This window comes from Danio rerio, chromosome 13 (genome assembly GCF_052040795.2).
Source record: "Danio rerio strain M-AB ecotype USA chromosome 13, GRCz13ab, whole genome shotgun sequence".
NCBI classification, from domain to species: domain Eukaryota; kingdom Metazoa; phylum Chordata; class Actinopteri; order Cypriniformes; family Danionidae; genus Danio; species Danio rerio.
In genome coordinates this window covers 33,909,390-33,937,289 of record NC_141033.1, presented here as the reverse complement: position 1 = coordinate 33,937,289, position 27,900 = coordinate 33,909,390, and the positions used below count along the sequence as shown (strand labels likewise).

At 35.1% G+C, this 27,900-nt stretch overlaps 1 protein-coding gene across 1 annotated transcript; it reads left to right on the top strand.

Annotated features, from left to right (window-relative positions):
• Window positions 1-265: 265 nt before the first annotated feature.
• On the top strand, window positions 266-27,117 carry rrp12 (ribosomal RNA processing 12 homolog). The gene is given in 34 exon segments (NM_001030276.2): window positions 266-464; window positions 2,654-2,871; window positions 2,958-3,041; window positions 3,697-3,773; window positions 3,896-4,001; window positions 4,625-4,741; window positions 5,702-5,840; window positions 9,449-9,576; window positions 9,665-9,763; window positions 9,865-9,956; window positions 10,036-10,147; window positions 12,402-12,502; window positions 12,606-12,720; window positions 14,527-14,669; window positions 14,762-14,883; window positions 14,974-15,038; window positions 15,942-16,104; window positions 16,252-16,406; window positions 17,875-17,939; window positions 18,122-18,215; window positions 18,295-18,453; window positions 18,539-18,619; window positions 18,709-18,814; window positions 18,952-19,059; window positions 20,590-20,747; window positions 21,120-21,208; window positions 21,291-21,446; window positions 23,730-23,899; window positions 23,995-24,114; window positions 26,013-26,056; window positions 26,144-26,219; window positions 26,419-26,486; window positions 26,579-26,661; window positions 26,746-27,117. Coding segments are annotated over 34 exon segments (3,852 nt in total). The 5' UTR covers window positions 266-325; the 3' UTR covers window positions 26,846-27,117.
• The last annotated feature ends 783 nt before the right edge of the window (window positions 27,118-27,900 follow it).

Here is a 27,900-nt window from a genome sequence, read left to right as displayed (position 1 = left end):
GACCGAAAATAATATATATCTTTGGCAGCTCATTGATAAGTTTGATAATTTATTGATACCAACTGATACGTTCTTTATTTAGCTTTTATATTTATCTTCCGCGATTTCAATTATAAAACAACTGAAAGTTTCTTCTAGTAGTACTTATACTTTTAGGCGTGAAATTGTATTTCATTTAAATTTAATGATATTCTAAGTACAAGTCATTCACCTCAAAATAATACGCAGACTAGGACGCGCACAATGATGACGCAGTGGTAGGCGCGACACGCAGACTGGAGAGACCAGCGTGACTGCAGCACAGTTAAGATTTCCACCGGCTAAAATGGTGAAGTCCGGAAAACTTCGATCCGGAGCAGCTCAGAAAGTAAGGCGGTGGAAAAAGGGGCACAGCAGTGACAGCAACCCGGAGACAAATCGCTATCGAAAGGCCGCGAGGAGCAGATATTTCAGCCGTCCATCAGGTGAGACCCAGGCCTGCGTGATAACACGTGGGTAGAGGATCAGACTTGTAAACAAGTTTAAAAATCATGCTTTGGTGCTTTAAAAGGCTTTGACCAGTTTATTTTCGCCTGTGTAAAGTACTTTATTCATTATTGGTCATTTTTGACAGTCATTGAAGTTTCTGTAACGTTGGTTTTGACATACAGTGCCTATTGACAGTCATCATACCCTGAGAAAATTTATACCTTTAAGTTACTCACATTGCACTCTGCTTTCAAAAGACCTTCAGGATAAAGTTAAGGCTTGAAATGTTGTTTGGAATGGGATTTGATTTCAGACTGTATGACAAATAAAGCAATTATTTCCTTTTAGGTAAAGTTAGTTTTTTGTTGGCACATTCAAGCTTTCTCCTAATAATATAATTTCTGAAAAGTATTATTTGCTAATTCTATATAGGCAAATTATATTAGCAGCCAATGACGATCAAAGTACAACATTGTTTACAGTCATTTAAATAGTGCCAATGGTTTATTTTTTTAAGTCCTATTTCAAGACACTTTCAGACCCAATATTTAAATTAGCATGGTAAACAATATAGGGACTGTGTCACAAGTTAAAAATGAACAAATGTGTGAATATAAATCCAACTATACCTTAATATTTTTTCAAAGGGTCATATATTTTTTATTTTTGGTGTCACAAAATAGAGAAGTAAAGTTGGTTTTATATTCGGATTTTCAGACATTCCCCCTAATTATTTCAGAAAAGTATTTATTGCAAATTTTAAATAGGGATATCATATTAGCAGCCAATGACTATCAAAGTACAACATTGTTTACAGTCAAATAAACAGTGTTAATGTTGTTTTCAAGTCACACTTGCATGCTAATTTCGATCAAATATTCAAAGTAACATAGTAAACAATATATAGACTGCTAAATGAACGAATGTGTAAATATATAACCAACTTTACCTCTATTCACAAAATACATTGTTTACTGTAATACTTTTTCATAATTTAACTTCCATGAGTGCATGGAGCATGCAGACACAAACCTGAATGACAACATAGTGAGAAGGTTGCAATCTTGAAAGTACAATGTTTACATTTACCATTTTATTTAACAATATTTTAACAAATTCTATATTTGTCTGTTTGTCCTGCAATCATTAGTAGGGCTGCACAATTTTTATAAAAAATATCACAATCTCGATTCGACCCTACACGCGATCCTAATTCTGCTTTTATACGATTCACATAATTATATTATCATTATTAAGAGAGAAGCAAAAAGGTGGTTGCACAAGTCTTCACATTGTTTTACATATGTTGCTCAGCAACATGGACACCTCCAAATGGTATTAAAAGTGTCACATACTGTGTTTATGAGGTATAACTTTACTGGGTCAGTATAAATACTCTAGCCTGTATAATGCAAGATGGAATCAGATAATGACAAATGTCTCATTTTACCAATCATAAAAAAATGGTCTAATAATTTTGTCAATGACATATGTCTAAGTATATATTTAATAAGCATATGTCTCAAACATAATAATTCAACTTCAGCATGATATATAGTTGTATTCTTATGTCATATTTAAAGTGTCTTCAAATCCACAGTTCCATGGCTATACAAAATTTAACATTTTAACCTAACAGTAGACCTACACAGGCCTAATATTATTGTTGTTTTACTATATGTTTGAGAGTAACAATAATAATAGCCTACTCAAATTAACCTTTATTTTACATTTACAGGATCGTAAGAAAATCGTAATCTTGATTTTAAGCAAAAATCATTTTTAGAAATCCTATTATATATCATGATGTGAAGTGCCCGCAGAAAATCGTCATACCCTGTGAAAATCTACTTTTACTCTCATTAAACCCTGCTTTTAGAAGACCTTCAATAAAGTTGTAGATAGGCGTGGGTTAAGAGGCTACAAAAACATGTCAAAGGCTGGAACAGTTATTTGGAATCTGATTTAATTTTAGGCTCATTTGATTTAGGGACAAATAAAGTAACTATTTCAAAGGGGCATGATGGATTTCTATAGGCACTGTATATAATTATCAGGAGGATATATAATGACTTATCGTGATGTGAGGTTTTTTTCTCAAATCGCCTGGCCCTACTGTGATGTCAACTTTGTGTTGGATGGTCTGATTGGAGTAAAATGTGAGATTTTTCACTTGTTCAAACAGAAAAGAGTGATCTGACAGTAGATGCCTTGAAACTGCACAATGATCTTCAGTCAGGATCACTGCAGCAAAGCAGTGATGTGGCAGGAGATTCTATGGAGGATGAAGCTCTCACAGAGAAGACCTCTGGGACTTTCCTTAGTGGACTATCAGACTGCTCCAACCTCACTTTTAGGAAAGTGCAGCGTTACTGGGAGTCCAATTCTGCGACACATAAGGAGGTTTGTTTTGTAGTGGTTTGATGGTCAGAGAGATTTGTTGTAATATTTTTTGATATGTGCTGGATTAATGTCTCCTTGTTCTATAGATCTGTGCTGTTTTGGCGGCCGTAACTGAAGTGATTCGCTCTCAGGGAGGAAAAGAAACAGAGACGGAGTACTTTGCAGCCTTGGTAAATTATTCACTAATAATTAATATAATATTATTAATTAATTAATTATAATGAAATAATTAATTAATAATTAAATCACTGTTAAAATAGATATTTTTATTTTAGGTTTAGAATCTGTATGATATTTTGCATGTCTGTTCTCTTAAGAAGGATCATATTGCTTTATAAAATATTCATAACTTTGAATGTGCTGCATTTAGACTTTTTCAATAATTAAAAAGTTGACATTTCAGATAGCACTTAAAAACAGCAAAAAAATGTGTAATTTTTTAACTCTGCGAAACTGATGAATTTTTTTTTTAACATTTTTATCTAATATATTTTAACAAAATATCTGAAAATTACCAGTATTAATTGCAAACAATTTCTGACACTAAGGAAAGTTAATGGATCATTTTCCAAAAAAAAGTTTTCAATAGCTTTTAAAACTGCTATATTGCTAAAGCACAATTGTAATTTATTTATTATTTTTTTATGTTTTGTTCCATGTCTAAAATCTATGTATTGGTTTGTTCAGTAATTTATTTATTTTAAGAAACAAAACGACAAGAATGTTTTGTTAGATTTAAGCACATTTGCCTTTGTCAATTTTCTTTTGACATTTTCTGTAAATAAACCTATTCACATTTTCCATCTTGCATTTTTAAATCAACAGATGACAACTCTGGAGGCTGTAGATAGCAGTGAATCACTGGCAGCTGTTGCTTACCTGCTCAACCTGGTCATGAAAAGGTAAGAGCTTTTCATTAGGTAAATCAATGTCTCAATAGAAAGATATGAATTTCTGTTAAACCTAATTAGACCGACTTAATCTGAATATGTCTATGGTCTTCCCTCCTCCCTTTTCCCTTAAGGATGCCACCTGCAGTGCTGAAGAAAAAGTTCTCGGACACTGCTAAGGCCTTCATGGATGCCATTTCAAATCAATCCAATTCTTACTCCATTTTATACCTGCGATGGGTTTGTACAGTTTCTTCACAAATATGATACTCTATTACATGATATGGAACTCAAGTTTGTTATTACAAATGCAACAATAGATTGTAACCTTTTATGCCATTTTATCTAGACTACTATATTTTGTGGGAATATTTTTTATACTTTTTGCATTTTTAAGGTAGTTCATAATACTAACTAGATAGTATCAGGTTCTAAAATATGAACCCTTTTATTTTATGTAAAATAGTACAAATATTTGATAAAAAAATAAATAAATTTGTAAATGTTGAAGTTGTAAAGAGAGCATGTAATAGGATAAATGAGACATCAATATGTAGCTGATTTGAACATGATATGCTAAAGTTTCTATGATGGTTATTTTTGACAGTTAAAATCACAAGTGTGACTATTTAGCAATTTCTAGTCAAGTCCGTTTTTTACTAATTAATATTTAGAAAGTATTCAAAATTGTATAATTTTTCATAAAATTTAAAAAAAAATCATAAAATATGTCACAATTTATTTTTATTATTAATTTTTTTTTACATTTTATCACGTTAGGGTAACAATGTTGTGATGTGAGGATAAAGTCTGCTATGTATTATTTCATATCAAAAGTTGGCTTGTTGTATGTTCTTTTGCAGATCTTGTCCTGTCTAGCAACTTTGCTGCGTAAACAGGATCTGTCAGTGTGGAGTTACCCATCAACCCTACAAGTGTATCACGGCCTCCTTAGCTTCACAGTGCACTCCAAACCAAAGGTCTGTCTGTTTGGACCATGTCTTGTTGCCCAATTCTGATTTGTTTTCTATATTTAATTTTTTGCCTGTCCGTTTACAAGTAGTTTTAATTGTGGCCCATATCCAATTCATGTGTTTACGCTTGCCATACATTTTACGACGTTGTGCATACATAAAGGTGGGTTCTAGCATCTGCGCCACACTATCCACAATGGCAGAAATTGTCTTGCTTTTAGCTCTGCGAAATATGCAAATTTTGCCCAACTTTAAAATGATTTTAAGGCAGAGGAGGAGGGAAAGGGCCATCATCACAGCTTGCCTCTATGGTTTATATATGGTGTCCTAAACCATTCAGAGGAAGTTGTGGGTACGAGGGATCTCTGGTCTGGTGGGAGAAAATTGTGGCAACTAACCGTTTTCCTCCTCTATGTCTCCTCTGTTGTTGTTTATCGTGTCGGCATCTACACACACGCACCTAATGTTACGTCTTTAAACTGTGGAGAAGTACCACATTGTCGTTAGTTAATTGATCTACAAAACTGTTTTCTACAATTGAAGGAGGCCTGAAACCAATGTCTGAATATCCGAATGCATGCGTTTTTTGATCAGAACAGATCTGATCTGTGTCACAAATGAGCAAAAAATCTGAATTGGGTCACATTTACCCGGCAGTGTAAATAGGGCCTTTCATTACTATTCGTTTAGAATTTTATCATTCATTATAATGTTCTTTTTATGAACATTTTTATGAACATTATAATGTGTGTGTGTGTGTATATATATATATATATATATATATATATATATATATATATATATATATATACATACACACACACACACACACACACACACACACACACACACACACATCACTAGTAAGTGATACACAAATGATACAGTGAAATTTCTGCTCTGCCACATAAAGTTTCTTGATGTGAATATTTGTGTTTTCTGAATGATACTGTCTGTGTTGTACAGGTACGAAAGGCAGCACAGCAGGGCATTTGCTCCGTCCTTCGGTACAGTGACTTCATGTTCTCAGATAATGCCCCGAACCACCATCCCGCAGCCGTCAGCACTGCCAAATTCTGCTGCAAAGAACTGGAGCAGTCCGGAGGTTAGTCAATCCTTTACTTTTACTGTTAAAATGCTCAAGACAAACAATGTGTTTTGTTGTTAAAAGGTCTGGTTATCTCTTGTTTTTTTTTTGCAAGATGTGATTAAAGTCCCTAAAATGTGTATTGTGTTATCTACAGATACCATAAACAATGATTTATTTTTGGCAACAAAACACTACTACCCTTAAAGCATGACTTTAGCTGGAATTATTTAATTCAGGAAATTATTATTGTTCATTCTTGGAGGAAAACACGAGACTAAAACTAAATTCAGAGATATAATATTTTCACTAAATCTACCTTGAGTATATTAGAGGTATACTGCTTGCAATAAATATGCAGTCTAAGTTTTGTAGACTTGTAATTGGCACTATATTTTAAAATTTAATACAAGTATAATATGAGTAAATATAAGTAAATAAGATACCTTTCATTATGTTGCTATGGTTCTAATTTCATGTTGTCATTTTTATGGAGTCTGATTATGTATGTGTCTATCACCAGTGTCTTTGTGCATATTTAATTGTAAGTGGTTTTAAACCATATTTTTTTCTTTCCAAATCATGTAGCCATGTTTTGGAATAAGAACATTTCTCAAGTCTTTGAATCTTTTTCAAGAGGGCAGTTTTGTGCAGAAAATGACCACTTAGCACCACCTAGTGTCCAACCAGCGTTTAATATCAGCATAATCTCTTTAAAGGGCCATGAAACCCCCTCGTTTCAGCAGGGTGTTTTCACACCTCTTCTTTGGAAAAAGTCAGAAAAGTGGGGGTGTCCAGCTCTGTTTAGGGGGGAGTGTCGGAGAAACTAAAGTGGGAGGGTGTGGGAGTGTCTATTTGGGCACGCGCGAGTTTCAGTCAAAATACACAGGAGAAAGGGATGGTGTTTAACCTACATGGACATCTGTAGTCGAATTATTTGCCAAATTATTAAATGTCGGACTTTAAATGCAGTTCGGCTCTTTCATTCAGGGAATTCATTCATGCCCCTCGCGACAAATGAGATATTTGATTCGAGGATCTGCTCTAAGCGTGTATTTTTCATGCAATGTTTGATACCGCACGGCGAATGACGGAAAAAAACTCCGCATTTCCCGGAAACTTAGATGCACACGGCAGGTAGCGTCCGAAAGCCGCGTGTGTTATTCCGGTCACAAAATGCGGTGCTAACATGTTTGCACTCAATGCAATAGTTAACTTATTTGATACGAACAAACTGAATATACAAAGAGAACTGGTCGCTCACTTACCAAATCTGTAGAGACAGGACAATCACCAGCAACTAGAGCCGCGTCTTTATGAAGAGAAGACTACATCCGGAATCCGGATTTCAGCGTTTGCAGATGAGAACAGCTCTCAGGTAAACAATAATCCCCCTTAGACACGTAAATTATTGTTGTCGAGCGTCGCGTACACTGTAATCCACACGTGATCCAGATAAGCTCTCACAGAGAGAAAATGAAAACGAAACTTAATGGCAGCAAACTGTAAAAGCAACACTTCACGCTTGTTTTGCCAACACAACGTGGCGTCTCTGTGGTGTAAAGACGGTGACACTAATGAATATTAATGAAGTTGCACAATAGAGCGCGCTGATTGGTTTGAACCAAGCCTAACTCATGCATTAATGCATCACACTGTAAGACGTAATAAGGCACACTCTGGCACAGACGCCCAGTCTGCACGCTGGAATACAACGCTATTATGTCATGACCGTGACGCAGCTTCAAAAATTCGTTTCAAACAGGAAGTACGAATTTGCTTGAAATAACGCAAAAACAACCAATTTACACTTTTTAGTGAAATATAGGTGTCCTAATAGTGTTTTTAGAAGTGTGGGACACATATACCACTGTCAACAGCTCAAAAAATGTGTTTTGGTGTTTCGTGACCCTTTAAGGTACACATGAAATCAAAACCAACCATATTGATCTTGTTTGCTCGCATTGTTAGTTTTGTGGTGAACAGTTCATCTGAGCATGTTGTTGAGAAAAAAAAAACAGTTTGCTCTTGTAAACTATTAATTGAAATCTGAAAATGCACTTTCTGTTTGTTTTCAGTTAAATTTTCAATTATATCTGTCTGAGATACTAGCCATGGTTAAAGGCCGGCTCACACTGTGAGATTTTTTATAATCCTGAACAATTGTAGCATGTCAGACTGCATAAACGTGGCTCTCATGTCACACTGTATGATCTCACCTGTCATAAAGTCAGACTGACAGCAATGAAGACGCTCCAAAAACGGAAGAATACTCTCTTGGAGTTAGACGTCATGTACCCATGACACTTCTGCTATCCCGCGTTCTGAAATGATTCCTCACAGCAAACATAAACAATCTGTAGCGGCAATTTTGAACACGGCGTAACTCCATAATAAAGCCAGGAAGAAAAAAAAACTGTTTTGACATTTCCCTGCGGCCATTTGAATACTTAACCACAGTCCTCCAACCATCAGTTTTGGCAGCGCTATGAAAACAAACAGAAATGGTGAGGAGGAGGTGTCTGTTAAGCCTGGTTTATACTTCTGCGTCAACTGATCGACGTGACCCACGATGCATGCCTTGCACGTTGCCATGGATTTATTTTGTGTTCTGTTTGTGTTGTTCTGCAATACACTTCCAAAACACAAGCTGGCAGTGAGGTTTTTATATTCCTCTGTGTCGAGTTTCTTCACTGGTGTTTAGATTTTTTTCTGAACGCTACCTTAATATTCATTTTGAGGCGGGAACCTGCAGACGTGCAACAACTTTTATCAGAAGGTAAACACAAAACAAAACTTTCCATTTGAAGCTCCTTTACCTGACTACACTTGTAAACACTCTCTCCAACGGATTTGTGCGCTCTCTTTCCCACCCACACTTGTCAGCTCTACCAAGTCGTCCAATCATAGAGCTTGCGCTACGCATCGATGCGACGTGTAGTTAAATTTTCTTTTTTTAGAATTGTGCTACGGCTATGCGAGCACTCGAAGGCTGCACCAGTGCATACGCTTGCGCTTGATACAGAAGTATAAATCAGCTTTTAGGTTGTAATAACTCACCTGAAATGAATGAATTGAATGACATGCCTACTTTAAACAAATCATTTGAGTGGATGCCCCTTGGGCGACGTCTAAGGACAATAAGATGTTCCACAAATGGTTATAAATTTACTTTTGTGCCTTAAGCAATTCAGTTGCATAATAAATGTAGTTAATTAGTTAGTTGGATTTTTAAAAATGTATTTTATTATTATTATTTAATTTATTTAATTTTTTCTGTTTTTTGTTTGTGTACTTGATGTTTAGTGTTGGTGTTTATTGTGTTACCACCATGTCAGAATAAATTAATAAAGCTTTAAATTTAAACTTACCACATCCAATCAGCTTGCAGTAGAAGAAACAAACCACACCCACTGTTTTCTCAATTAATGTTTTTTTTCTCTATGAACTGCATCACAATATGTAAAAATCTGGTTGATGTGGACTTTAAACAAGAATGCGAAAATTGAGCTGCTATAAGATAACTGGGCACAAAAGATTTTTATGGTATTTTAAGATACTAATTGTCTAACACAACTAAATATTTATGTAACCTTTTATTAAGCATTTTTTTCCTTTGATTTAAGGCAGCAAAGAAGACACCACCACTCTCCACATACTTGGTCTTCTGAAGGACTTGCTGTCTGCGTTTCCTCTGAGCTCCGTCAAGTCTTGCTGTGAGACTCTTCTTCGTGTCATGACCCTGAGCCACGTGGTAAGAGAGCGGTTTAACGCCAACAATTAAATTTTCATGCATGTATTTTTGTTTTTGTTAGTTAACACTTGGCTCTCTTTCTCTGAAGCTGGTGACTGCACATGCAATGCAGGCCTTCCATAAGCTCTTCATTAGCAAACCCAGTACTTCCAGCATGTCTGCAGAGCTCAATGCCCAGATCATCACAGTGAGTGTCATAAATGATGATAATTGAAGATATTGATCTTGTCAGTTCATTCTCTTGGAATCCATAGTTTGATTTATCGTCTGTCAACACCTTTCTTTCAGGCTTTATATGACTATGTTCCCAGTGAGAATGATCTGCAGCCTTTACTGGCATGGCTTGCGGTAATGGAAAAAGCTCATGTTCATCTCTCCAGGTAGGTTTTTTTCAGCACAGAGCCTGTGTTTTCTACTTTTCTGAGTTGTTTTTCTCATTCCATTATCCTGAACGTCTAGTTTACAGAGCTCTCTGTGTCTTGGTCATCTTCCTCGCCTCTTCTCAGTCACCATGTCATGTCTTCTGTCTCCACACACACAAGTCGTCTCTGCTGCAGCTTCAACTATGAAGGTTTGAAATTAGTCATTTTAATGCAACGTGTATTGTGATATGAATACAATTTAACCAGATGACTCAAATGGCCCTACTTGGAAAGAATTCTGAGTTTTAGGTTGATTTAAGATGATTTCGTTGGGTAGTGTATCAGCATAAAATATGATAAACAGGTTACCAGCATAGACAAATACAGCAGAACAAATGAAATAAACCATTTTTTTCTGGGGAGTCTAACAGTATTCAGGTACATAAATAGAATAATCTGGTGTGAAATAATACTGTATAGCAGGACTCTTCAAATAGTTTGGGACCAGTTCATGAAAATCATTCCAAACGAGGGGCCGGAGAGATATGATTTGCAATATAAGTGATGACACAACAGCATATAAGAGTTCATATGCTTTATTTGTGCTCATGAAAACACCCACGTTGACTTTTCTACATTATAATAATATTAATATATTGTATTTTAAAACTACATAAATCACTGCATTTTATATTGTGACTTTTTTTTTTTTTTAAGCATATTCAAATGTTGTATTTCGATGCACAAAATCAATGTCTTGCTTAAGTAGGCTTCTTCTACATTCAGACACATTAATATGTTATGTTTTAAACTGCATAACAATTAGGGATGCAACAATTATAGCTTTTGGTTGTATGATTATAGTCTGAAGAATAATCATGGTTTCACAATTATCACCATTATTATGCATTTTTTATATTTAAAACACTACTAGTTTAGAAAAAAAAAACAAGAAAACAGCTTATATTTTAAAGTGTTGTTTATTGCTCCTCAGTAACCAAATACAGCACAATATATTTAGAAAAAAACAAAAAAAAATCTCTCTTTGGACTTAAAAATAAATGTAAGTTTTTGATTTAAAAATGAGTAATAATTTTACAATAAAACAAATGATGGAACAATGAATAAATAAATAAAAATAAGAATAAATAAATAAAAATATTTGTCTAATGTTAATTTAGGCTATATAATAGCTAAAAACTTAAAGGAACTGTTGTTATTATCTGCGTTCATACAGACATAATCATTTTAACAATTTGTAATTATTCGTACTAAATTATTCACACTAAAAGCGCTCGCACTGTACCCAATATGCGCACGTCTCCATTGGAAATAATGTACTTGCATGCGGAAAAGATGCAATATGTCAACAGCATGCTGCTATAGTTAGTCCAATATGTGTACGTATTGGCATAACTTTTAGTTGCAGCAGCTTTTTTTTCCCGTGCAACAGAAATACGGCATTGAGAAGCCTTAAATGAGTAAAACCGGGGTTAATTAAGAAATTGGCTAATCATTGCATCCCGATTAACGATATCAGTGCAATGTACAAAAAGCCTTTTCTACAAACATATCCAAATGTTTTCGGCTGCTCGTGCCACTCGCTTAATGTCAGCTGACTCACTCTCTATGCAGCCTTTAACTGATCATGCTGTATTGAACAGACGCACGTCACTTCATAACTATAGCCAACATTTTTTGACTGAACTAAATTTATTTTTGTTGTCTTGGTCACTATTTGGAGGGCCGGAACAAATTGCCTCGGGGGGGCCGGGCTTGGCCCGTGGGCCACCAATTGAATAGCCCTGCTATATAGTCCTCATTGAACTAATAATGAAATGTTATTAATCTACTTGATCTTTTTTTATGCCCGAATGGTTTAATCTCACAGTAAACTTACACAGTCACAGGCCATAAAAGGATAGTCCACCCAAAACTGAATTCTGTCATCATTTACTCACCTTTCACTTGTTCCAAGTCTTATCGTCTTATATTCTTCTGTTGAACACAAAATAAGTTATTTTAAAGAAAAATGAAAATGTGTTACCATTAAATTCCATAATATTTTTTCACTATGGAAGTCAATAGTTACAGGTTTTCAGCTTTCCTTAAAATAACTTATTTTGTGTTCACCAAAATAAAGACACTCATAAAGGTTTGGAACCACTTAAGAATGAGTAAATGGTGAATAAATTTTCATCTTTATAAACACATGCAATATATATATATATATATATATATATATATATATATATATATATATATATATATATATATATATATATATATAAATATATTGACTCTTATCATGGGATGAATGTGCGATGGCTCCAAACGGACATGTTATCTTAGCTGGGGTGCTTGTTTGACTGTAACCCTAGACATTGTTGATGCTGAAGCGATATTGTGCAGCCCGAGTTCATTTCTGTACATTCTAAGAAAGATTTTTTTTCTTCTCTCTAGACTCTGATAAATGACTGTGTGGCTTCTCATATGGCAGAGATTGGACCGGTTCAACCAAACACGTCATCTGGAAATGGGGCTTGCGTTCTGAAAATGTTTCAGTAAGCTACCTGTGACCCTATACCCCCCTACCCCACTTCCTCACTTGTCATAATGTGTCATCTTCTTTTCTAGAAGCTAAAGTCTGGTCTCTGTCTCTTTCAGTATCGTGGAGGAGGGTTTGTCTTATCGTTTCCATGCCTCATGGCCGTTTGTGCTGAAGATTCTGGGTTGTTTCTACAGAGCTGCAGGAAAACAGGCTCATCCTATTATGATAAAGGTAGATTGATATTTGGAATTTTATATTAGAGATCCACCAATAGAAAATTACGGCGATCATACGTGTATATTATTGTTTATAGTTTTTCCCCAAACTAAAAATGTCAGTGTGTCAAGTATGTGAAGTATGTACAGGAAATGTAATTGACTTTAACAGTGCATTCCACATTTCAGTGCACTGTATTTTGTTTTTAGATTCCAATTTGACTTATTTAATGAAGTTAACATCAACTAGCATGCGCAAAGCACAACATTTAAATCCTTGTCATATAAAAACTGCTTGTAGGGAATCAGATTTGTTTAGGGCTTTTTCCCCACAGCAACACCAGAACTGCTGCTAATTAGTTTCATTTTAAACAAATTAGTTTGGACTTGACATTTATAATGGGGAATGCCAGTATGCCACTATAACTTGTTTATAATGTGCCACTATAATAGTTCAATCATTTATTATATACTTTTACATTTTCAAAGATGTTGCAGTGAGCCAGTGAATTAAAGAATACTTATTTATAATGTTTAATGTTCATTTCACTAGGTAGTATTATTGACCTGATTTGCCAAGTATTACATTGCAGATTACATAAACAATAAAATTGTAAAGTGATTATATAATACATGTGTACATAAAAAAAAACACAATTAGAATTGTGATACACAAATAAGAAAGAGAAAAAGACTAATATGACGATCAATATTATTAAAATATAACAAAATGAAATACTATGTATGTATGTATGTATGTATGTATGTATCTATGCTATCTTATTTACCATATTAGGTGGCTTACTATGTTACGTGTGTAATCTGACACAATAACACACATCATAAAATGAAAGCTTCTTTATTTTGCTCAACAATTTCTTCTTATTTTACTTAACAAGACAAGATCCAATTTAAAGCAGGGTTGTATTACTCTAATTTTTATGCACAAACTTTTTTCTCTCTTAGATTTCACTCACCTAAGAATCTGACATGTACCTCACTCAGTATATGCGTTAAGGCTTCCCCTACTGTAATACACCTAAACCTAAAGTTTAACTGCCGTAAAACTCATCGCAGGGAAGTGTTTTCTTTTGTCAACTGCAGGAAAAGTTCAACGAAATCATTTATCACTTTCACGATGAACAGCATAATACCAGCCATACATGTAAAGCACAAATAATGTCTTTCTATTCGGTCACCTCAAGCAGCCGTCATCCTTGAACCAATCTCTCCATCATTGTAAGCTGTTTGCTTTTCTCTGTTTTCTATTACTCACACTTTTGCTGTCTGAAGCGCATCACAAAACTGCGCCACAGGATGTCTAATCGCATCTTTGCTTTCCCTTCACATGTAAATCAATCCCGCTTCATCTGCGTTTGCTTACTGCGCAGGCTGCAAAACAATCTCCCCCACCACCCCCTTCATGTAATGATTGTGAGAGTGCAAGACATCTTTTTTCAAGAGACACTCAAATACATCACATGCTCTGCGTATCCAACGTCTATAAGTCATGTAAAACAATTAATTGCAAAATGAAATAAATATAATTTGATCATATGATTTAGAATTTGATGTTTTATGAGATTATATATTTTTTGTGATTATTTTGCTCTTAATTAAGAACTTTGCAGGATCGCCAAAATTTGCGACTTTTTGGTTATTTTGCGTTGGATTCAGCTTTCGCGAAATCTCAAAAAACTAGCAGGTCTGCATGAGGTGTCAGCATCAAACAAAATATTCAATCATTCTGAGGAAACGTGATTTACATGAATTTTGAGTTGATTGATATTTAGCTCAGAGATTGTTTGTTTGTGTTTATCAGAGTCTCCAGTCTCTCAGTGACCTGAGGGCCACCCCTCAGTTCCCCTTCACTGGTGAGCTGGATCTGGCTGTTGGTGGTGCGGTGGAAAGCATGGGTCCAGAGGTGGTGCTCAACGCTGTACCCCTCCTCATCACTGGAACAGAGTGTGTTTCTTTTTCAATGCTTTTCAATGTAAAAACCAATTAGTGCTTTAAATGAAAAGGTACAAATATGTTTTGTGTGTGTGTGGTTGCAGTGATGACCTTGAGTTTCCACGCAGTTGGTTGATTCCGGTCATTAGAGATCATGTAAAGAACTCTCAGCTGGCTTACTTCAATTCACACTTTTTCCCGCTGGCAAACAAACTTAAACAGACAGGTCTGTATAAGTCTCGCACTCACACGGTCCCAATGTTCTCTGGCGACAGTGTTGCTGTTATATAAACTCTTAATCTTTGGTTTATTTCAGCCGATGAACTGGAGCAGTCAGGGCAGAAGCTCATGGCAAAGGTTTATCAGACGTTACAGATGCAGGTATGATGTGTATTTTAAGACTGTAAACACATTGTTTAGACCATAATTGTAAATTTTGTCAAGAAAATGAAATGATCTGATCTAAATAATGACATTATGATATACAGTTTAGTTTATTTATAAAGCACAATAAAACAACAGTTGTTGACTATTGTGCTGGACAAACCTAAAAGCTAGAGGCTGGGATGCACAAGAAAAGAAACCAAAGAGCCACTCTGGTGACATCCTTTTTTATTTACAATCTCTTCACTGCTGCCATACAGTTCTCTTTTTCGCATGTTTTGTTATTCTGACCTGAAGTGACAAGCACGAGCACATGCTTTGTGTCTGAGGTAATTAGTCTGCCGTTATTACTGAAATGTGTATTGCCCATACAAAGTGTAAAGCAGATTGGTTAGTTCTTGCTCCTGGGGCATTCTGAGAGTTCAGATGTTTTTCAACTAGGTGTACCTGGAAAATGTGTGTTTGTTATGTGCACGTCGCTTACGCACACCATGTACATGTTGCTCCCATGTACATCTCATACATGTCACGTGTGCGCCTCCATTGGACAAACTGACACCCTAAGCTTAATGGCACTATAAAACTATAGTGCTTCATACTGAAACTACATACTGAACTTTTATTATCGATATTGACAATGGCGTTAGGTCAATAAATACCGATATTGATTTTGCCCAGATCTCAAGGTGTTAATATTTGACTCCAAATATCATTAGATTAAAATAAAATTACTTGCATTGTAACATAAGATTTTGACTTGCATGTAAATCCTTGAAACTTTCAACTTAAACAATAACACTTACAATACTTTTCCTCCCAACTAATTTCGTTGGCGAGTACATTGACAAAAAAACAAATAAAACTCAAGAATTTGTCCAATTGACTTTTTTTTTTTTTCAGATCTGGACCATGTTGCCTGGATTCTGCACCAAGCCCACCGATCTGTTGGTATCATTTAAGGGCATTGCTCGTTCTCTGGGTATGGCTCTAAATGATCGGCCTGACCTACGTATGTGTATCTGCCAGGCCTTGCGAACTCTCATCAACAAGAGCTGTGAAACAGGTCAGCTGGATTAAGATGTGATCTCTAATTAAATCTGAACAACTGTTGCTATGGCTGCATTTTCATTAATGCCCGCACATTGAGAGTTGATTAAATAATGATATATATAATGAATACTTTTTTGTTGTTGCTCTTGGTCGTCTGCAGAGGAAGAGAAAGCGGAGATGAATCGCTTTTCCAAAAACTTCCTTCCCATCCTGTTCAACGTCTACAGCCAGCAGCCTAAACCCGGAGAGATGACATCTGCTCGGATGGCTGTCCTGGACACCATCAGAGTTTACCTGACCATCACAGACCAGACGGTAACTCATCTGCTGTAATAAAAAGTGAATTACTTCAATCCAAGAATTAATATATTGAATCTGATTCTAAGTTTCAAAATAGTGTTTCTGAAAAGAAAAAAACAAACACATTTAATTTTTGTGCAAGTCACATTTTATAATTGCATTTAGAAATATTTTAGGGGGGCGACGTGGTGGCGCAGTAGAAAGTGCTGTCCCCTCACAGCAAGAACCCTAACCCTAACACAATTCATTAATATTGCTTAGTAGTGAAATGAATAGGTACACTGTAAGTGTAACCTAATTTATAATAAGATTTCTTTCTGTATAACAAAAAAAAAAAACACTTTTACAAACATTATAGAATTTTATTTCTCTCTCTCTCCCAACAATATACAAAAAAGAGGAAGTAGCCTAAAAAATACAAACATTAAGTTAAAACTAAAGGAGTTTGCTTTTCACACCTACTGTGTACAGTGCGCAGCTCATCAGCAGCTGCAGCACAGATCAATCAATCTCTGTCTATTCTATCTAGTTACCCATCTATCTATAAATATACTTTTTTTTTTTTTTTTAATTTTCATCAGCACCAAAGCCTGCGTCAACTTCCTCCTATGCTGTTTCCTTAGCCTGAAAGAAAATTATATAGATCCTAAAGAGCTGTCTGCTGTCTGAAGTGTCATTCATGTCTTTTCAGGTGCTCTCTGTCAGAAGACAATCGCCTGTGATATCATGTCATATTGTTTTTGATTGTCAGCATAATGTAGGCCAATATAGTCATAATCATATTTATACATGATCAAACTAATGTGCAAGTTAAGCTAAACTAATACTAAAATTGTTTTAAATTGTTTTTTTGTAGTTCGGGCCCAAATAAATGTTGGTTGCCGTTTTTAATCGTTTAAGTTCATTTGATTTAATATATAAAAATCTGTGGATATTATATATGTATTTATTGGGTAAAATTGCTATTTTTTACTGTCATTCAGTGTGCATTTGATCATTATCAATACACTGTCACTTAAATTGCGCGTGAGCAGTGAGGCAAAAATAGACCCAGCACTGAAACTATTGCGGCACTGCTGCTTCTGCAACGCTTGTTTTTTGCGCTGACGCGATGCTTCTGCGTATGATATGAAAGCTCTTATCTGGTAACATGGACGCCAAAAAATATGCTGCTCACACTCTGCTCGCGCTTGTGGTGTAAAATAGGCTTAAGTATCTGCAAGTAAAAAGTTATGTAGTTGCATATTTTTTGCTCGCTTTATGTTAATTACATTTATATACTGCTTATATTGCAAAAAAAAATACTGCATGTTCTTGCCTTCCTGTAGCTCAAACAGAAAAGCCACTAATTGGTTTAATTTCACATGAAAACTTTAAAAACAGTGCAAGTATTTCTTGATTAAAATAATAAATGTCCTGCGGTTTGTGCCGTTGGCTCTTTTCACAATGTCAATACCAAATAGGTTTGTTCCTGTTGTTTCAGATGGTGTGCACATTTCTTCAAAAAGCATTGGAGAGACTCAATGCTGACAACACTGAGTTTACCAGGTAATACAGCTTCATACCTTTACAAGGCATTATAGAATACGTTATAGTGTGAACAGAAACCTGATGCATGCATAAAGTGACAAGATAATTTAATGGCCGTGCTGCCTAAAAGATGTGCTTTGTTTTGTTTAAAATTAAATTTTGAGTCTAGCATTTTAATATTAGTGTTTGTTATTTCATAGGCTTGCAGTCATTGACCTGGTTGTAGCCATGGCTCCGTTTGTGGATGAAGCGTCTATGAGCCAGATACTTGAATTCATAAAACCTTTTGTGGAGGTGAGAATCTTCCTAATAAATCTTTTGTTTTCATTTGTTTTGTCATGAGTGCACTTTACATTTGTTTGTGTGTTTATAGAGCAAGGATACTGGCATCCAGAAGAAAGCCTACAGAGTCCTGGAAGAGATCTGTGGAGGAGAGAGAGCGTCCTGTAAGGCTTTTGTTCTGGCAAACCTGGAGCAGCTGAAGAAGATGCTGATGGAAAGCCTGAAGACTGCCGCTTCTCCTGCTAAACGGGTGAGAGGATAGAAAATACACTAGCGATTCATTATTAATGCACAGAGAAATGGAGCGTAATGGTGCTTTTTTATTTTTAATACAGCCTAGACTCAAGTGTTTGATCCACATAGTAAAGCAGCTGAATGAAGAACACCGGGATTTTATTACTGCTCTGCTTCCTGAGGTATATCTCGCAAAAATGTATGGGTGTTCTCAGGTGTTGCTTTTTGTACATTTTTTTTAATGTTGTATTTTTCTTAAATGTGTGTTTAGGTCATTCTTTGCACAAAGGAAATGTCCATTGGTGCCCGCAAAAATGCCTATACGCTTTTGGTTGAGATTGGCAATGCTTTTGAACGCTTTTGTGGGAACACAAAAGGTGAAGATGACTCCAGATGTTTTATTTTTTAACAATCTGGTTACTTTTATATACATTTAAAATTCAGTCACATTTTTCTTTTTAATATTAAACATCTTAGTGAGTCATAATAGTAAATTTTGTATTATTTTCCCCAGATGCCATCAATGAGTATTTAGGCTATGTGTACATTGGCCTAACTGGCTCTGTAACACTGATCACCTGCACAGTTCTGGCTTTAACTAGACTGATATTTCATTACAAAGGTGAGTGTGACTGATCCTACTTTCAGCTGTTATTTAAAGCTTATTCTGTATTTTTGGAAAATTTTCTACGGAAAAATTTAAATGTTTTGATATTAAAGGGATGGTTCACACAACTGAATAAGTTCTGCTATCTTTTTTAAACACCATCTTTATTTATTTAAAAAAAACTTTTAACATGTACTAAAGAAAAGAAAACAAAACATGCTAAATTATTTAAAAATAAGAATAATAAAAAACTAATAAAAATTACAAATAAAAATATAAATAAATAAATAAATAAATGCATGCATGTACATATACATACTATATAAAGGTATCAAAACAATAGTAAATTAATAGCAGGTGATACAAGATTCAGGGATTCCAGATTTTAAAAACCTTTTTGGGTTTTCACTTTACTTCATTTGTTAATTTTCTTAATGCCAAATAATGAGACAATTCTTGCTACCAAAGGAAAGTGTTCTGTGTTTTTCCAATGACGAGCTATTATAAGTTTAGCATGTAATAAACAGAAGATTTCTTATCTGAGCTAGTAAAAGAGCTTCTAACTGGAATTCTGTTATCATTTACTCAACTACGTTCTTTTTTTGAAAAATGTTGGAACCAAGTAACCATTTTCAATAGTGAACGCACTGAGGAAGTCATTGACCCAAAGAATTTGTGGTTATATCTAGACCTCTGCATGGGCCTTAAATCTAAGCCCGGCCCTGGCCAGAGACATACCGGCTGTAGCCCTGCCCTTGTCCAACAGGTTACCAAAATTTTTGGCCCAAGTCTGACCGGAAGCTCGTCTTCTTTCCGCCAAACAGCTTATACTGTTCAGCCATTAAAATAGACCAGATTTGTATTTAATAGAAAGTTTATATATATATGTTTATATATTTATGTTATATATATTTTTTTTATTATCAGGATAATGTAGAGAAATGTTTGGATTTTTATTTTTATTTTTTTAAGTGACATCGATATCCAAGCAGTATGTGGTCCACAGTGAGTTTACTCAACTTTCAAGATGTGCATTGTGCATAACCAGTTGGCTCATCGTTTAAAGTTGTCATCGTGAAGAAGTTTGCCTTTCTTCTACTGTTTTTCAGTTTTAAATTTGCCATTTGACAGTTTTTCTCTGTATGTTCACATGGCTGGAAATCTTTATGCACAAGCTTTTTCTAAAGCTGGCCTGAAACCCGATATGCGTGCTAGCTATGATGTGAAAATTGGTCTGAAGCCTGGCCCTAGGGGGAAAGTGTCAGGCCCCGATGGGCTTGTGCTCAAATGCAGGGCTCTAGTTATATCTCCAGATGAAAGTTAAATAAATAATATTACTAATTACTCAGTGAGTGAGGCTCATGATCTTTTGAGTTACTCTTTAACCATTGACATTCATAGGATTTGTTTTTTCCTATTGTAGAATTAAAAGGTGTGGACTATCCCTTTAATAATCATTAAGTGATTTTAATATTTTGTTAATTGTTTAACAACAATAAATGTGGAAATTGTGTGTGTGTGTTTGTGTGTGTTTTTTTTTTTTAGATTCCATAGACCTTTCCTCATTAGAGCTGCTTCTGCAAAATGTCTGTCTTCTGCTTACGAGCAGAACTCGAGACATCGTCAAAGCATCTCTTGGCTTCCTGAAAGTTATCATCTTTTCTCTGGATGTCAAGGTTTTAGCCGGCCATGTTAACGTTATTGTAAGTGACAAAGAAAATATTTTATGTTTAAGCATTTAAAAGGCGTCAGAGGACTGGTTTATACCTGGCATTAACAAGTTTTTAGTCAAATGATCTTGTATTTAAGGTCCACTCTCTTCACAACAAATCCTTTTAATCTAACAGCATTCAGATACAGATTAATAATAAAATAACTAAAACAATATTACATACAACAACCAAATATGATGAACTCATTTTACATTTTAGACTATTTCCATATGGAATAATTGGCGTCATCTACTTGTGATGAAAGTAATGAAATTTCATCTTAATACTTGATTTAAATGAGGCGCAAGAAGTGTCTATTAAGTTACCATTTAATAATACAATAATTTCTGTGTTTTCTTGCAGATGGAAGGGATCAGCAATATGAATGATATGCGACGGCATTTCAGAGTGAAACTTAAGAATATTTACACCAAACTGATTAGGAAATTTGGGTAAGTTTAGCAGCTAATCAGATGTAACTCATTGGTCAGTTGATTTCTGTCTGTAATCTTTATCTGGTTCTAATGTGTTCAGATTTGAGCTTGTCAAAAGCATGCTGCCGGCTGAGCAACACAAGGTTCTGGGGAACATCCGGAAATCAGAAGCCAGAAATAAGAAACGCAAACTGACCAAGACAGAGGAGGATGAATCAGACACTGAAGACGAAAAGCCTAAAGTGAAAGGAGAGAGGTACGGGTCTTTCAGATGAAAACTTGTGCTTTATGATTGTGTGTGTGTGTGTGTGTGTGTGTGTGTGTGTGGTGCATGGATGATGTAAAAAAAAAAAAAAATTCATTGGTTCCCTCAAAATTTTTAGTATATAAGAAAAGTAATGTATGTGGCCAACATAACTTGATAGTACGCTCAAAACAAAAAGACTTTTGCTGCTTGCTCAAACTGCTCATTTAAAATGAGCTGAAACAACACAATCCTTAAGTTTTGTAGGTGGCCAGCTTAACTGTTTTATGTTAAATTTATATATGTATACTACATTTGTAAAAACGATTGAGCTAACTGAATAGATTAGTGTTGGGACAACATGAGTTGTGTGGAATCCAGCATTTTTTACAGTGTACTTCTAGCGTATTTTGCGCTATTGCTGCAATTATACACAACCATATGAAAAATGTACATTTTTAAGCTCTTTTGTGGACCTGAAATTTTTTTATCTAAGAAAGTTTGAGGTGTGAGTTTCAAAACAAAACATCCAGGTACCATTTGGTTATGTTCACTACAGACCTTGTTTTTCTCATTAATTAAAACTCATTTATTAAAAATCTATTATAAAACCCTATCGGAAAACATCAAGGGAGCTGTAGTGGATGCCTTCATTTAATAACCTAATTAAATAAAGAAACCAGAATCCTCTCTTAGCTATATTTTATTAACTAGAGTTAGGTAAGGACCATCTTTTGTAATGTTTGTTCAAGGAATAATTAGATTCATACCTTACCACACAAGCGATCATGATGGGTTCTTAAAATAAATTAATAAAAAAAACTTTTTATTATTAAAATGAATCCAGTGAAAAATAAATACAATAATAAAACAAACCCCTTTACTTTATTCTCCATTGATGATAATGGGCCTAGGACATTTATTATACCGAAGTCAGTTAAGTACACTACTGGTTTGTATGCTCCAGCCTTTTATACAGTATTCATGTATAGGTGTTACTGCTGATATACTTGGCTATTGCTATATCAGTAAAGCTTGTCGAATAACTTTATTTAGGTAGCTTGTAGTATATCTCTAAACATGACTTTGCTGGACAACCCTGATGAACTGCCCAAATGTTGATTTACATATATTTTTAGCTGACCAATGATCCCCTCTTTTGGAGGTAAAATTCCCATACCTCATCCAGGTTGTGAATTTAGCTATTGGTTAGAACTGTTATCTGGACTTTAGCGCCAGCAGATGGCTAACCCACTTGAGTACATTGTCTTTAAACTCTGTCGGATGCACCTCTCTCGCTTCTTATGGCTAGTTTTATTGCTAACAGCTGATTTAGTAAGCATAGGAACATCACAATATGTAAATGAAGTTTTGTGTTTTTTACAATTAAAGTCATTAAATCAATCAGACACCACAGTGATATACAATAATAGATGAATGAATTTTGAGTGTGCACAGCTGAGTGGGAATTACAAACCACCTGTAGCACGCTCTCCCCTCTCCATATGATCAGAAAGAAAAACAATCTTAAATATAACTTAAAAAAGAAAAGAAAAATGAAGTTACTTCCACTTGTTATAGCATGGCCCACTTCCATTGAGTTGTACGGTATGGTTTGGTACGCTTTTATGGCTGTTTCCACTGTCAATGGGTACCAAGAAGAAAACCGTACCGCACCACTTTTTGGGTATTCTTTCAAAAGGGTACCTAACACAACAAAAGGGTATCAAAGGGCAGCTCCATTTTTAAATATCCAGCCGAGACATGACATCGTAATACTGTATACATATAATGATAAGCCATGGTCGACCCGGGCTCAAACAAAACTTGTCAAATCTTGTTCATAGAAAGGTTAGTAATGAACATTTATACACCAGGATTTCTGTTTTGTGAGAAGTGCTTCTCATATGTTATGTTGACGACCTGTACAGCTTTACTTTGACATTTCCTCCAGCTAGAATGATGTGGACTGAAACTTTTTGTCATACACCACATCCGCCATTGGTAGCCTTTAGGCAGTGGCAAAACAAGCTGATAAAGATGACCCGTACCGTACCACTTAGTGGAAACAGGCCATTATACTGCTGCTCTCTGGTTGTGTGAAATCTTTTATCCTCACTTGTAAGTAATTTAGGATAAAAGCGTCTGCTAAATGAAGAAATGCTAAATTCCTTTCAGGTTCTGGCATCATTTTTTCATCATTCTATCGCAACCATTAACCGTTACATCTGTAATATTTTCGAGCTGAGCTGATGGTGGAGTAGATGTTTGACATTTTTGTTTGTCTCTCTGCAGTATTGAAGACATTCTGGCCGAGACAGACTCTGATGACTCTGATGAAGACGAGAAACGCAAGAAGGGTCAGAAGAAGCCAATGAAAAAGAAGGGCCAGGCCTGGTTGAAGGAAGGTGTTTCAGACGAACCACTCAACTTCCTTGATCCGAAGGCAGCGCAGAGAGTTCTGGGTAAGAGAGCTCTCTTGATCAGCTTAAATGAATATCTAACATTGTTCGGTAATATTTTTAAAATTCATTTCTCACTTGCATAATGATTGATCTAGCCACCAACCCTAACCTGAAGAAGGCCACCAAAGCAGACCATGGATTCAAGGTGACGTCTGATGGACGACTGATCATCAAGGAAGAAGATGACGATGATTATGAAGAGGAAAAAACTAAAGGTAAGACCGCTTTCTTGAGGTAGATATTAGAGGATGACACTGGGGTGGATGTTCACTCCTGTCCCGTCCTACTCCCACAGAAAGAAATCTTGTCCTGTCCCACTCCCTGACCAAAGTTAAAAAATAATCCTGTCCCCATCCCACTCCTTGTAAAATGACTCCCACTCCTGATTAAAATGACTCCTGCTCCTGTACCGCTCCCATAAAAAAAATAAATAAATAAAAAAAATAAATAAATATATATATATATAATTTTTTTTTCTACTTTTAGTCTTTAAGTAATATATTTAATTTATCTGCTCCCTATCCTGTTTTAGATCAGCTTCTGAGTCTCCGTTTCTCAGTTTTTTGGAAGTCAATTACAATAAATAAAAGAAAAACAGTTCATCGTTCACACCAAGCTGCATTTGACTCGTATATTAAAAAGTTTTTTATATAAAATTTTAACTATTTTCATTCAATGTGCTCTTGCATAATGAGGGAGAGAAATGCAACGTGCACAATTTTAACATATTGATTAAACATTAACATGTTTTGAAAATAAATATCAAATAAGCAGAGGCAAAATTTGTATGTTAAATAAATAAATAAATAAATATATATATATATATATATATATATATATATATATATATATATATATATATATATATATATATATATATATATATATATATATATATATAAACACAGTTGAAGTCAGAATTATTAGCCGCTCTGTTTATTTTTTCCCCAATTACTGTTTAACGGAGAGAAGATTTTTTCAACACATTTCTAAAAACATTTCTAAATAGTTTTAATAACTCATTTCTAATAACTGATTTATTTAATCTTTGCTATGATGACAGTACATATTATTTGACTAGTTTTGTTTTCAACACACTTCTATACAGCTTAAAGGGACATTTAAAGCCTTAACTAGGTTAATTAGGTTAACTAGACAGATTGGGGTAATTAGGCAAGTTATTGTATAAGGATGGTTTGTTCTGTAGACTATCGAAAAAATATTGCTTAAAGGAGCTAATAATTTTGACCTTAAAATGTTTTAAAAAAATTTTAAAACTGCTTTTATTCTACCTGAAATAAAACAAATAAGACTTTCTCCAGAAGAAAAAATATTATGAGACATACTGTAAAAATTTCCTTACTCTGTTAAACATTCAAATTCAGTTAATAATTCTGACTTCAACTATATATATATATATATATATATATATATATATATATATATATATATATATATATATATATATATGCACACACACACAACTTTTGTATCTGCATATAAACGTGGCTGTATGCATTATATGCCTTATCAGACCACTCGTCCCTGAATCACTTGTGTACTTGACTAAGATGAAGCATGTTTTACAATCAGCATATGGCGTGCTTTCACCGGCAAAGTTTACTCTCATGAACTTCGTTAATATTTCTGACTTCCTGATTAGTTCTGTTAATTTAATGGACATGTCAATAACTCTGAATTTGTGCGGCAAATATTTTTTTCACCACATCAATTTCTTCGTGGGTGTTAGCTCCCCCCCAACACTGATGGCTTTCTGTAGTTACACTGTATTCGTATTAAAAGGCACCTACAAAATGGCATTGCATTTTTTTTCATCTTCCTATTGGTTGAATCCCGCTCCCATCTGCTCCCATTAACTATCTTATCCTGTACCGTCTTAATGCCATGATTAAAAGCAAAGATGACTCCCATCCTGCAGGAATGCCCACAGGAATCCCGTGACCCGTGGGATTCCCCAAAAAATATCCTCCTCTAGTAGGGATGTAATGTTTTTGTGCATGATAATATTCTGCAGGGTTCTAATGATATTTATGTTCGTGCACTATTGTTTTTGTAATAAATTCATTACAGTCTTACCTTTATCTTTCTCCAGATGCTGAAATGGATGATGTACTTGAAGAGGCAGGAGTCAAAACTGTGAGTGTCCGGGTTTTATTTTATTCATGATCAGAATTAAGAAGATTTTGATTGTGTTGTTTATTTGTTTATTTTCTTGCTGAACAGAAGAAAAATCCAAAGAGGAAAATTGCAGCTGATCTGGATGATGACATGGATGTTGAGCCTGCACTGAAATATAAAGGTCAGAGAACTTTAACCTAACTTAAAAAGCACTGTACTTTCTGGAAAACATGGTACAGGGTTTTGAAAATATGGTAATGTGATGCATCAAAGACTTCAGATATCACAAACAAATAGCGGCACTACTTGAGCCTTAAATATTTTTGTATAAATCTAAATGAGAAGTTTTTGATGGTTTTATGTGTTGTTGAACTCCTCAGCTGGTGGCATTGGAATCCACAGGCCACTGGGTGGAAGACCGGAGATCGGGACAGAGTATAAATCTAAGGTGAGGAGTGTTTTTTTCCTACTTTTAGTAGTAATCAACATCTATCCTATGAAAATATTAAGGATCTTTTTTTTTTTAAAATTCTTTTTCAGAAAGGAAAAGGTGACATTAAGAAGGCAGGCAAGTGTGATCCGTATGCCTATATTCCTCTCAAAAAATCCCAGCTCAACCGCAGGTAAATATCAGTCTCTCTTTTTTTTCCCTTCAATACATCATTCTTAAAAATATGAGTGATATAAATGTTTGATTTTGGTAACAGGAAAAAGGCCAAACTGCAGGGCCAGTTTAAAGGAATGGTTAGAGGAGCAAAGAAAGGAGCGCTTTCTGGATCCCGAATACTGAAGAAGAGGAAAGCCTAAAACTTGTGGGTGTCTAGATATGGAACTTTTTCTAGATTTGCCCTTATTTCTCATGACATGATCAATAAAAAAAGCTAGAGACATCTTGTTTTTTGTCCAAATATTATGTGAGAACTTCCCGTGAAAACTTCTCTTCAAAGAGAGTTTCAAGAAGTCCTTGTCGATGTTTGCTGTGGTGGGATTATAAGAAAATAGCAGTACGACAGTAGCGTTGTAACAAATGTATTTATGTTCTTGCTATATTGGACACCAAATAAAGTGGCCCGAAAATATTTCAGAGTAAGTCCTTTTCATTACAGAGTGGTAGTTTTTGTTTTCCATCATTGCATTTTGATATAAAATGTTCTAAACTCCAATGAAAAACCAACAAAAAAAGCGAATCGCATATTCAATGGCACTTTCTGCCCTCATATTAATAATGGATGAAACCCTCAGGAACATTGATTTCCAAGGAACCTGTTTCCTTTGTAGATTGACAGTGCTGTTTTAACGCATTTCTGCAGTCAGTTTGATAAAGTAATAAAAGCATAATTCCCACATGCCCTTTAAAAAGGTGTTTTGTAGAGACCGTTCTAGTGCAATACAGTTTTTCAGCAGTGGATTACGGTGGTGTTAATGCAGAGTTTAACTGTGTGTGTCTGTGTGTGTGTTCGAGACTGAGGTCTGCTGGAGGTCAGATGGGTCCTCTTACTCTAGTAAGCTTAGCTGGATTTTTCCCTGATGGTCCCAGTGAGAGAAAAGTGATACAGACTCGAGACGTTTATGGTGGCGTTTGCTGGCTTCAGACAACAGCTTTCATTGACAGTGTATGACAGGACTATTATTAAGGCGTTTTTCAAGGAAGACCAGACCAAAATGATGGCAGCCCATTTCTGCTATATATGGATGAGAAAACGGATAGACAGAGCATGTACATCCTGAAGATCTCTATTTGATGTTGACTGGCTGTCTGTACCGGCGAATACAACGTGATGTCTTTGAGCTTTCAGCATCCATGAGAGAGACTTGGTTAGAACCAATTAGCGCGCTCTATTGTAAATGAGGTGCAACTTTAT